At 44.0% G+C, this 12,709-nt stretch overlaps 1 protein-coding gene across 4 annotated transcripts in view; it reads left to right on the plus strand.

Annotated features, from left to right (window-relative positions):
* The window catches only part of GGT1 (gamma-glutamyltransferase 1), a 60,538-nt gene that overhangs the window by 38,156 nt on the left and 9,673 nt on the right, over positions 1–12,709 (plus strand). For all 4 annotated transcript variants that reach the window (XM_038372942.2, XM_038372941.2, XM_043498269.1 and 1 more), the window contains 7 exons: positions 132–324; positions 812–969; positions 3,451–3,600; positions 4,276–4,412; positions 5,086–5,273; positions 8,325–8,452; positions 10,928–11,040. In XM_038372942.2, the coding sequence (XP_038228870.1) occupies positions 132–324; positions 812–969; positions 3,451–3,600; positions 4,276–4,412; positions 5,086–5,273; positions 8,325–8,452; positions 10,928–11,040 (1,067 nt within the window). The remainder of the gene's footprint in view (positions 1–131; positions 325–811; positions 970–3,450; positions 3,601–4,275; positions 4,413–5,085; positions 5,274–8,324; positions 8,453–10,927; positions 11,041–12,709) is intronic.

The raw sequence follows: 12,709 nt of genomic DNA on the forward strand, positions 1-12,709 counted from the left end.
AAGACCTGGCCATGGAGGGGATCCCCTTCACTTCTTGTTCTGGAAATGAGTACACGTAAAGACAACTCTGTCTTTGCTCTTGCTTAGTGTTTGTTTGCCCAATGGCCTAATGTATTCCCTGTCTGCTCCAGGGGGCCTGTCCATTGCGGTTCCAGGAGAAATTCGTGGTTATGAAATGGCTCATAAGCGGCATGGCAGATTGCCATGGAATAGCCTGTTTCTGCCCAACATCAAGCTGGCGAGAGAAGGGTTCCCAATTGGGAAAGCTCTAGCAAAAGTCATCAAGTCAAAAGAGAAAGCGATTGAAAGCAACCCCTCACTGTGGTAGGTAGCGCTTTGGAGCCTGCATCGGTTCTATTATAACTGCCCCTGCTTGGACTGGCAACAAGCTTTGAACTCAGGAACTTCAGAACCAGCAGTATGAGCCTCTGTCATTTGAGCTCAAGGACAAGCCCCATCCCTGGCTTCTGTGGTAGCTTTGATCTCTTATGTGGACCAGCTACTAGTCTATTGGACAAAAAGAGCCACTCTCCACTAGTGTAGGTTACACTTGGAAAGTACTGAGCCTTGAGTTTGTTTTAACTCTGAGGCAGAAGTTCCTTGTGTATGTTGTTCAGTGAGCATGCATGGCGTTACTGTCTTGGTACTTGTGTCTGGGGGACCATGTGAATAGCATGTCTTCTAACTCAGCAGTCCTGGTTTTCTCTTGAAGCTGTTAGCCTGAATACTGTGCAATTCAAAGCCAAAGATGTCTGGGGTAAAGCTCAATGTCAGAGCTGATTCACTCACTCTCTTTTCCTTTCCCCCGCAGTGAAGTGTTCTGCAGAGGAGGAACGATCCTAAACGAGGGGGATGTCATCAAGATGCCCAAACTAGCAAACACCTATGAGACTTTAGCCAATGAGGGAGCAGATGCCTTTTACACGGGGAGTCTGGCGCAGCAAATTGTCAAAGACATTAGGGAGGCAGGTGAGAAACCAGGGGCTTGAGTATCTTTTTTTTTTTTTTATACACCCCAAACTTATTCATCAAGAAGAGCTGCAGAAGCTCCGCTTCTGTGGATGAAAATCTTTGCTGTGATACCAAGTCTCTGATTTAGCAAAACTTTTTATAATGGCCAAAGAAAGTGGAACCCATTAGCAGCTGGCTGAAGTTGAGTCATTGGTTATAAGTCAGTAGTCATGGGGCTGATGATTTAGAGCAGTGGTTCTCAACCTTTCCAGACTACTGTACCCCTTTCAGGAGTCTGATTTGTCTTGCATACCCCAAGTTTCACCTCACTTAAAAATTACTCGCTTACAAAATCAGACATAAAAATGCAAGTGTCACAACACACTGGTACTGAAAAATTGCTCACTTTCTCATTTTTACCATATTACTATAAAATAAATCCATTGGAATATAAATATGGTACTTACATTTCAGTGTATAGTATATAGAGCAGTATAAACTAGTCATCGTCTGTATGAAATGTTAGTTTGTACTGCATTCGCTAGTGCTTTTTTGTAGCCTGTTGTATATAACTAGGCAAATATCTAGATGAGTTGATGTACCCCCTGGAAGACCTCTGCGTACCTTCAGGGGTATGCATAACCCTGGTTGAGAACCACTGATTTAGCATCTTATTGGAGATAAACAATTTTTGGGGGAGAATTTTTTGTGCCCAATTTAAATTTAATCTTGGGGGAACAATAAAAAAAAGTGTAGACTCTTTCTTTTTTCCAGCCAGTAAATAACCTTAAGTGAAATCTCTGATCCAAAGATCTTTTCCTTTAGATTCATGGGAAATACTGACTTCCCATAGCAGATCAGGGGTCTGCTGTCTTATCAGAGGTTGCATCTCAGGTTATAGTTTATACCTAAAAACATAGGCCCATACCATGTGGCCTTAATCTGTTCTGTCTGTGGGAGTAGGGCTCTTACCCTCTGTAGGCCACTAAATGGTGACAGAAGCATAGGCTTAGCGTGTACATTGTACATAGCTTTGGAATTCACAGAACCGTAGTAACCCACCTGTTGAGTTTGTCCTCCTGGAGCAGTGAATTCCTCCAGCTGACTATATACTGTTTTTTGTTTGTTTGTTTGTTTGTTTTTTGTTTTTAAGTAATTCCTTCAATTGGTTGTAAATGCTCTGACTCTTAACATCACTGAGTGCCCCTCCCCCCTCCCCGTTCTTGTATTATGCGATAATGATCCACAGCTTATAGCGCTTTTCATCAGATCTCAAAGCACTTTACAAAGTACAATGGGGAACTTGAGGGACAGAAGGGGTAAGAGGGATGGCTTGGTTTTGACCACATCAGTACATAGAAGCCACAGTCTCTTCTGTCTTATCCTTTCTATGCTCAGTCTAGTCACCTTCATTGCCCTTCTCAGGAGCTCTGTCAGTTTTTACTGTATTTTTCTTAAGATGAGGTGATCAGAATTGGATGCAGCCTCTAGATGGGCCTGGGCCACCTTTGCATGTCCTGTCCCTCTTCTGTCACTTGTCAGCCACATCTCTGAACACCGAGGGCCAGGGACACCTAGTTTACCCATTTTCCTTCAGTTCTGTGTGGGGGCCTGTCAGCTCATGGGGATAGGAACCTTCATAAGAGTTTGTCTAGCTCACACCATGCTCAGCACTCTGGTGCATGAACTGCCAAAGTCCAGTTTATCAAAAGTGACTGGCACCCACAACTGGGAACTGCTCTACACCCCACCCCCCTTGTTCTCAGTGGGAGCTGCTGGGCGCTGAGCTTTCTTGAAAATGTGGCCACAAGTTCTAAAGTGCCCTTGAGCTAAAATAAATTAAAATCACTCACTGTTTCTCCCCTGGGTGTATGGTCCACCTGGCTGGGCTCCCTCAGGAATGCTCTCTGACCCTTTGAGTACATCCCTTTCAGGGGATGTAATACAGCATGGATGAGATACCCCAAAAGCAGGGAGGGTAGAGACAAATAATCCCTGTTCACGCAGTGTTGGCCACCACTTTCCTTCACTGCACTCTGAAAACCCTGCATCAGTTCCCTTCCTGTGAGGCTGGAAACAGACTGCACCAAGCACTCCACTTGTGGGGGGCATAGAGCAACTGCATCCACCCCAACATTTTTTCTCCTTGTAAAACAAGAGGATTCTGTGGCTCACTCCTGGATGTTACCAGTCTCCCAAAACGAGAGAAGCAGATGTCCAGAATCCTGGCTGGTATAAGTCAGTCCAAGAGTGATGCAGATTTTTGCCAGCTGGGGATATGGCCCTGAGTCAGAAAGGGATAAACCCATCTCCATTTACACATCCCCTTATCTCAGTAAATCTGTGGGATCTCACTGGTTAGATCACAATCATGGTGAGTCCACTGCATTCCCACCACTGGCAGTCACAGCAAGGATGGGGAAGGGGGAAGATAGGTTCTTCCTCCTACTGGAGATCATGTAAACCCAGGGCCACAGATGGCTTTTCTTTCTGTTCTAGGGGGTATCATTTCAACAGAGGACCTAAGAGACTATACTCCGATCCTGAGTGAAAATCCTTTAAACATCACGATCGGGGAGTTCACCATGTACACACCCAGTGCCCCTGTGAGTGGCCCAGTGCTAGCACTCATCCTCAACATACTGAAAGGTAAGAGCAAGCCTCAGTGAGCCACACTGTGACAGGTGATAGCAGCCTTGGGATTCCCAAAGATCATGGCTGTTCAGCTGACTTGCTCTGCCATAGCAATCCTCGGTAGATAAACAGCAGCATTCTTAATCGACCGCAGTTCTGAAGTGGCGAGTGACAGAAGGCTGTTAGCAGAACACTTTGTACATCTGGGAATCAGCCCACTATTTCCATAAATGTAGGGTATGGCCTCAGCATATGAAAGAAAAGGCTCAAGAACGAAAAGGGTTCTCTTGATGGGTGTCCTCTGATACCTGCATGTGTGGAAATGAAAGGGACACTGCTCTTTGAAATGTGCTTACCTGCCATTCTTGCAAGTAACACCTAAGGTCACTCTAACAGAAACTAGAGGACAGGTTCTCTTTGAAGTGTTTACAGCAATCTGTATGGTCAGTGGCCTGTTTTTTCCGGATGGGTCTTTCATGCAGCAACAACAGAAAAGGAAAAACTAAAGGTGACTGTCAGACCCCAAGCAATGGCTGTTGGGGCTCAGAGGCTGGGGCAATATTTGCTTCAGAGTCTCTTCTTAAAATTACTAGATTTCAAGTTGACCATCTTTCAGAGCCAGTTCCTGTTTGCCACCCACTGGCCATGTGCTTTCAGATATGCTCACAATGTACTATTTACTATTGCCAGGATTTAATTTCTCCAGTGACAGCATCACAACCATGGAGAAAAAGGGTCTGACTTACCACCGCATTGTGGAGGCCTTCCGCTTTGCGTATGCCAAGAGGACTTTACTGGGAGATCCAGCATTTGTCAACATTACGGAGGTAAATAGCAGAGAAGTCACTGTATTCCCTGTCCTAAAAGCAAGATCTTTCTGCATGTCCAAAGCATTATGAAAACCAAGTGATGATTGGCTTACAGCCTCCAGCTGGGGACCCCAGATAGTTCCAAGGACACTTCAGAATTCTGTTTGCTATCCGCAAGTTGATGAAACACAGATCTGAATCCAAATGTAAAGTCATATGTTACCACTGATCCATGACTGACCTGCCAAGGATATAAAAAGGAATTTCCCCTGGTGTTTGTGGGCAGTGTGCAGCCGTTGATTTGTCAGTAGAATTTACAAAATATAGATAATACTTTGCACTTCCGTGGCATGTGGTGTTCAACACGCTATACAGACAATAACAGACTATGAACAAGGATAATTAGACTTGTCTGCCTACCTCACGGGGATGGTGACAAGGGACTTCCATAAAGTGTTTTGACAATGAAAGATGTGAACTGACCTCAGTGATATTAATGTTGCGTGTATAGTGTTTTTATGAAAGCTTGAAATGCTAGCAGCATGGGTTCTGCTTTCTGTAAGGAACAAAGAATTCCAGACAATTTTCAAGGTCTGATGTGAGCCATCTCACATGGGTTCCAGCATTCTAGAATTACATCTTTAATTGAAACTTACTGGTAGCATTGAGCTGAATTTGTCTCTCCTAACAGGTGATCAGGAACATGACCTCTGAGTTCTTTGCAGATAACCTACGGGGGAAAATCACTGACAACGCAACCCATCCAGTCGACTACTATGAGCCAGAGTACTACACTCCAGATAATGCCGGTACATCCCATCTCTCCGTTGTGGCTGATGATGGCAGTGCTGTGTCCGCCACCAGCACCATCAACCAATAGTATGAGTTCAGACGTTACTTCCATGTAGGCCTCTGCCATCTTCATAGTGGTTCTGTGGTTGGTATAAACATCACTGGACTGGTATCTCCATAGTGGGTTAGTCGCTGGTAGAGGAATTGCTGACTGGAACTCCCTTTACTGGAGTCATATAGGTGCCACTGCTCTGGTAAGACTTGAACTGGACTTCTAGATTCTATACTTTTCTCTGGTCTAGTCCTGCCAGGTGCTGAGCACCCTCAACAGTCATTGAAATCCATGGGAGCTGAGGGCACTTTACAGGTCAGGACCCTAATGCTGAGTCCCACACTATTGAGTAGGACACATAAGATATAAGGCCTCCATTATGCTGCATTCAAGCCCACTCTTGTTTAATTTTGCCGTGACCTATTCCAACCCCTCTGTCCCTGAGCTTTGCCGTCCGGGAATCCCCTACTGCACTCAAATACCTCTTTTCAATTAATGTTTCCTTAAATTATCAGACTCTTCCTGTTTCTTTCTTTCCTTTTATCATCACAAAGGAAGTATAATTACTTCAGCTGCTCTGCCCATTGTCGGCACACTAAGTGTTGCACTGTTATTGGCTATTAAGAGAGTTCTTTAGTTAGTAAACAGAGGCTTTATCCTTATTTACCAGACTGCAGCCAGGATGGCCTTTCCTCCCCTCTGCTCAGAGTGAATCTTTCCTGCCTGATTCTCCTGGTGAGCTCAAATCCAACCTATCAAAATGCCTGTGACGTGTCAAGTGTTGGGCTGTGGCATCACTGAATGAATTGGGTGCGAGACACTAGCGGGTTATAAAGACGATTGCAATTTATTCAATTGCCGAGTGATTTAATCAGTAATGAGAAAATGTAAACGAAGTACATGATGCTGCCGTGGCGTTCTGGTGAAAATACTGCCTCTGTTCTGGTAGAGATGGGTCTGGATCTGAGCTTGCAACTCAATCTTATCTCCATGATGCATCTCTACCCCTAGGGTGGTTTGGATCCAGAGTTCAACCCGCACATTTAGGCACGTTTGTGTATTTGGAGGTTTGGTTTGGCTCCGGTATGGGAAAGCTGGGTCCTAATTCTCTGCTGTCCTCACACCTGGGATAGTTACACATGCAAAGTGGCTGTAAATAGTTTCTCATTCATGTCGGTGGCAGTGTCTCCTGTACAGAGAAGGTTACTACACAACGTGAAAGGCAGAGGAGAAATGGTTCCCCCCAGGTTAGATCCAGAGGTTGGTTAATGCCCCTGTTTGTCTGCCAGGTGCTCTCTGAGTGCAGGCTTGTCCCTTTCAGGGTGATGAGGTCTCACTCTGAGATACAATAGTTTCATGTAGGGCTGTCAAGCGATTAAAAAAAATTGCGATTAATTGCACTGTTAAACAATAATAGAATACCATTTATTTAAATATTTTGGATGTTTTCTACATTTTCAAATATATTGATTTCAATTACAACACAGAATACAAAGTGTACAGGGTTCATTTTGTATTTATTTTTATTACAAATATTTGCACTGTAATAAACAAAAGAAATAGTATTCTTCAATTCACCTCATACAAGTACTGTAGTGCAATCTCTTTATCATGAAAGTTGAACTTACAACTGTAGAATTATGTACAAAAAATAACTGCATTCAAAAATAAAACAATGTAAAACTTTAGAGCCTACAAGTCCACTCAGTCCTCCTTCTTGGTCAGCCAATTGCTCAGACAAATAAGTTTGTTTACATGTGCAGGAGATAATGCTGCCCTCCTCTTGTTGAAAGTGAGAACAGACGTTCGCATGGCACTGTTGTAGCAGGCGCCACAAGATCTTTGTGCCAGATGCGGTAAAGATTTATATTTCCCTGCATGCTTCAACCATCATTGCAGAGAACATGCATCCATGCTAATGATGGGTTCTGCTTGATAATGATCCAAAGCAGTGCGGATAGATGCACGTTCATTTTCATCTTCTGAGTCAGATGCCACCAACAGAAGTTTGATTTTATTTTTTGATGGTTTGGGTTCTGTAGTTTCTGCATCAGAGTGTTTCTCTTTTAAGACTTTTGAAAGCATGCTCCACACCTCATTCCTCTCAGATTTTGGATGGCACTTCAGATTCTTAAACCTTGGGTCGAGTGCTGTAGCTATCTTTAGAAATCTCACATTGGTACCTTCTTTGTGTTTTTTCAAATCTGCAGTGAAAGTGTTCTTAAAAAGAACAACGTGCTGGGTCATCATCTGAGACCGCTATAACGCGAAATATATGGCAGAATGCGGGTAAAATAGAGCCGGAGATATACAATTCTCCCCCTAGGAGTTCAGTCACAAATTTAATTAACGCGTTATTTTTTTAATGAGCATCGTCAGCACGGAAGCATGTCCTCTGGAATGGTGGCCGACGCATGAAAGGGCATACAAATGTTTAGCAGATCTGGCACATAAATACCTTGCAATGCTGGTTACAAAAGTGCCATGTGAACGCCTGTTCTCACTTTCAGGTGACATTATAAATAAGAAGAGGGCAGCATTATCTCCTGTAAATGTAAACAAACTTGTTTGTCTGAACGATTGGCTGAACAAGAAGTAGGACTGAGTGGACAAGCAGGCTCTGAAGTTTTACATTGTTTTGTTTTTGAGTTCAGTTATGTAACAAATATCGACATTTTTAAGTTGCGCTTTCATGATACAGAGATTGTACTACAGTATGTGTATAAGGTGAATTTAAAAATACTATTTTTTATCATTTTTACAGTGCAAATATTTGTAATAAAAAATAATATAAAGTGAGCACTGTATACTTTGTATTCTGTATTGTAACTGAAATCATATATTTAAAAATGTAGAAAAACATCCAAAAATATTTAATACATTTCAATTGGGATTCTATTGTTTAACAGTGAGATTAAAACCGTGATTCATTTTTTTAATTGCGATTCATTTTTTTGAGTTAATCACGTGAGTCAAATGCGATTAATCGACAGCCCTAGTTTCATGTGATCTACAATTTACCTGAAGCTTGTCCTTGACCTAGAGTCTGGGTTTGACGTGCCTTCCCTTTTGCTTGTTCTATTTAGCTTTGGCTCAGAAGTTCGCTCCAACGTGAGTGGAATCATATTTAACGATGAGATGGATGACTTCAGTTCACCTTACATCATCAATGGCTTTGGGGTCCCTCCCTCTACTGCAAACTTCATCGAACCAGGTAGCACTTCACGCCCTCTCCTTAGCCAGTATCATGGCTGTCTTTTGCATACCAAAGTGATGCTGACTGCCAGCTAAAGAGCAGCATCCCCTGACCTCTCACTGACTCTGTACTGACATCATCCTCTGACCTCTCACTGAGTCGAAGTCCCTGTCACATGTCGGAAACATCTATGTTCTGTATACTGCATCACTGATAAAAGCTCATTAACTACAGATCATGTTTCCTTACTGTGATCTGTATGCACTGGCTGGCTGAGAGGAACACAAGCATTTGTAGTGTCAAGGAAAACAGCTGGGACTTGCTTATCTCCAGCTGTCTGAAGCCCTCACAAAGGTGAGCTCAAAAATTACTCCAAGTGCAATGCTCCACAACTGCAGGAGAGCCTTGGACATCGCTGATTAGGGAGGCAGTAAGAGTGAATGCGGGAGGCCCTGGGAGTGGTGCACAACCATGCAGCATTCCAACAATCTGCGGGCTGCAAGTAATTTGCATAAATATTTAAAATACATTTGTGTCCGTGTGTATGCTCTTCCTCCCCCACGATACCTTTGGAATACAGCTCTGAAAAAAATACACTGTCTTTTGCCAACCTTTAAACCCAGGTGTCTTCCCTTTGCTTCCCTTGTTTACATTTTTTTTTTTTTTACAGGTGAAGTGGAGTCAGAGATGTGCACCCCCCCTTTATGTAAAAGCTGCCTTTTGCCAATGACAAGGGTGGATCATGGGGCAATGACGATGAGATGGGGGCAGCCTGGCTTCCTCAGGGGGCAATTTAAAGGATCTGGGGCTCCCAGCAGTGGCTGGAGCCCCAGGCCTTTTAAATTGCCTCCAGAGCCCTGCTGCTGGAGCCCTGGGGTAGCAGCTACGGGGCTCCGGCGGCTATTTAAAGCCCTGGGGTAGCGGCTCCGGTGGCTATTTAAAGCCCTGGGGTAGCGGCTCCAGGGTTCCCCTGCTTCTACTGCCCAGGAAAAATCTGTCACCCTAGTTCTCTACTTCCTCTGATAAAGGCTTTTACACAAAGTAAAACTATTTCCCCATGGTATTTCTCCCTCCCACCCCACCCCCCCACTGTTCCTCTGATATTCTTAAAAAGAAAAGGAGTACTTGTGGCACCTTAGAGACTAACAAATTTATTAGAGCATAAGCTTTCGTGAGCTACAGCTCACTTCAAATGCATCCGATGAAGTGAGCTGTAGCTCACGAAAGCTTATGCTCTAATAAATTTGTTAGTCTCTAAGGTGCCACAAGTACTCCTTTTCTTTTTGCGAATACAGACTAACACGGCTGCTACTCTGAAATCTGATAAAGGCTGTTGCTGTCCCTCTTTGAGCACTGCAGTGATAGGGGGGGTATATGTGGTCTAGATACAGAGAAGTGCAAAATTCAGACACTAACTTTGAATGTCCTACAGTTTTGCCCTTTTTATTTACAGACAGAAGGGCTCAACTGAGCAACTGGGATCTAGGATTCTGAATTTCTCCTCTAAAGCACAGCCATGTTGGGCAGGATCTATAAAGATGCTCAGACCCACTGCAGTTCTGCTTTTGTGGTCCATTCTGCTTCCTGCTTATGTTTTCTCTCTCTAAATATTTATGTTACAGTGGCTCTGAATCACCTGAGCAGCCCTGTATACTGGGGTGATCTCCTGTGTCCCGTTCAACCAGGTTTAGAGGCAGTATTGTATGGGTAAAGCCTACCATGCTGAGGAATCTGGCTCTCTTTCACTGCAGTATTTTGAGACACCAATGACCGATTTCTCCAGGGGCCCCCGCTACCCCAGGGCTCTGGGGGCTATTTAAAGGACCCGGGGCGGTAGAAGCAGGGGAGCCGCAGGCCCTTTAAATAGCCCCCAGAGCCCCAGGATGCTGCTGCTACCCCTGTTGGAGGGGGAAGTAGGGGGGCACTTACCTTACAGGGTGGGCTGGGGCTGGCTCTGACCCCCCCATCAGCCCCACCCCTTGTGCCCTAGGCCCCGCCCCTTCCAGGGGCCAGAGCTGGCCCCAGCGTACCTGTAAGTCACTCGACTTACTTTCACCCCTGGATGGGGGGCCAGGGGTTTAGTGCAAGGGAGTCTCCCCAATCAAATCTAGAGCTACAGAGGTTCTCACGCAGACAGGAAAGCGACCAGGAAGAGCCCATTACTCAAGGATGAATTCTGAACTGGACCCCTGGCCTCCAGTGTATGGGTGCACATATCTGGATAGCTGGCATACTGAAGTGTACCCATATGTCAGGGACCAGCTTAAAACTCTTGTAGTTCATTCCCACCCCCTCTACAAAGCCAATGACAGGGGAGAATCCCCCTGGCAGCTGAAGAGAGAGACTTGTGCGCTGAATCAGCAGATCTGGGATCTGCAAAAGACCATCGGTAGCTGTGTTCTGTATTTCTAGCCTAAGCAAGCTATGGTGGTGTGGGCTCAGATGCTGAGCATGTAATTAAGTACAAGTTAATGTCTCTGTGCACTCTTACAGGTAAACGGCCCCTGTCCTCCATGTGTCCATCAATCCTAGTGGATAAAACAAATAAGATCAAGATGGTGGTTGGTGCCTCTGGAGGAACAAAAATCACCACAGCAACAGCACTGGTATGTGTCACTGTGGGATGGATAAGGAGACAGATAGTAGAGGCCAGACAAGGTTGGAGAGGCAGCTGTCATTCCATCCTGCTTCTCATTGGGAAGGCTCCCATGAGATTGCCTTGAGATTCATAAATTTTAAGGGTAGAAAGAAACATTGACAATCTAGTCTGACCCCCTACAAAATGCAGACCCCTCACTCAGTCATTTCTGCATCAAGCCCATAATGTCTGTGAACTATAGCATATATTTTAAGACATCATCTGGATATAAAGACTGCAAATGATGGAGAATCCACAGCTGCCCTGTGTAAGTTCTTCCAGTGGTTACTTGCCGTCACTGTTAAAAACCTGCACCATAATACTAATCTGAATTTGTCATTTCCAACCATAGGATCCCATTATGCCTTTTCCTGTTTGGTTAAAAAGCCACTTACTGACAAATCTCTTCCCCATGTAGGTATTAATAGACTGTGATCAAGTCACCTCTTAACCTTCTCTTGGAGTAAACTCAATGGAGAGATTTAGGAAGCTCAGTCTATGAGGAATGGTTTCCAGACCTGAAATATTCCTGTAGCTCTTTTCCTGAACCCTTTTTGATGCATGGACACCAGAACTAGATACTGTTCAAATAATGGCCTCACTAATGGGGTATATAGAAGTAATAGGGTCTCCCTCATCTATTTGATAGTCTCCTGCTTGGGTATCAAGGGTGTGTTCACCCTCTTAGTTACAGCATCGCACTCAGCTCATTTTCACTTAAGGTTCGTGGATAGATATGTCCTCTTCAATGTTGCTGAATTCCAGGATACTGTCTCACATCTTGTGTCATCGACATGCTTTGTTTACATGGAGAACGTCACAGTGAGCATGTCACACAAGAAAACAGCCATAATGTAACCTCACAACTGGGATGGAGTTGGGAAATCTAGGCTCTATCCCCAGTTCTGCCATTGACTGTTCTTGGGAAAATCAACTAACCTGTGCCTCAGTTTCCCCATTGATAAAATGGGGATGACAATGCTGACCATCTTTGTGAAGAACTTTCGGTCTATGGGTGAAAGTGCTCCATAGGAGCAAAGTACTACTTAAGGAAAACTGGAGCATGGGACCTACCTGGGTTAGCTGCAGCTATACGGAGCCCTAGCGTACATCCCATCTGAATCATTCCACTGTGCTCTGGAGACTAGAATAATGTCCCAAGTCAAAAGAATTTGGTATATCCTAAATGCATGTGTTATGTTTCTACAGAACTTAATACAATTAATCAACCGAGCAGGACACTGTTCTTGCAAGTGTGTGTATATATAATCCAATCAATACAAAATGGTTAGTGTACATTAAAGTTATAACCCTAACAAATGTAGAAATGCATAATGAAGACTGCTGGCCTAACCCTCACAACACTGTTACAGTGGAAAATGGTATCTGCAATAGAAAACCTTCATTTTAGAAGTGTCAGGTATACCACTATGCTGTGTGCAGAAGTAACTTTTTTCTGCCATGCACTTTACTGTAATATAACTAATGTAACATGATCTCAAAACAAAACAAAAAAACAAACAAAAAAAAGTTTGAGTACCTACACAATGCCGTAAGCTTTTGGAGGCATTTAAAAAGGCTACTTTAAAAAGCACCTGTGTGTGCGTACAACCCACTGTTGTTTACACTAATTCCTG

Source organism: Dermochelys coriacea, chromosome 15 (genome assembly GCF_009764565.3).
Source record: "Dermochelys coriacea isolate rDerCor1 chromosome 15, rDerCor1.pri.v4, whole genome shotgun sequence".
NCBI lineage: Eukaryota > Metazoa > Chordata > Testudines > Dermochelyidae > Dermochelys > Dermochelys coriacea.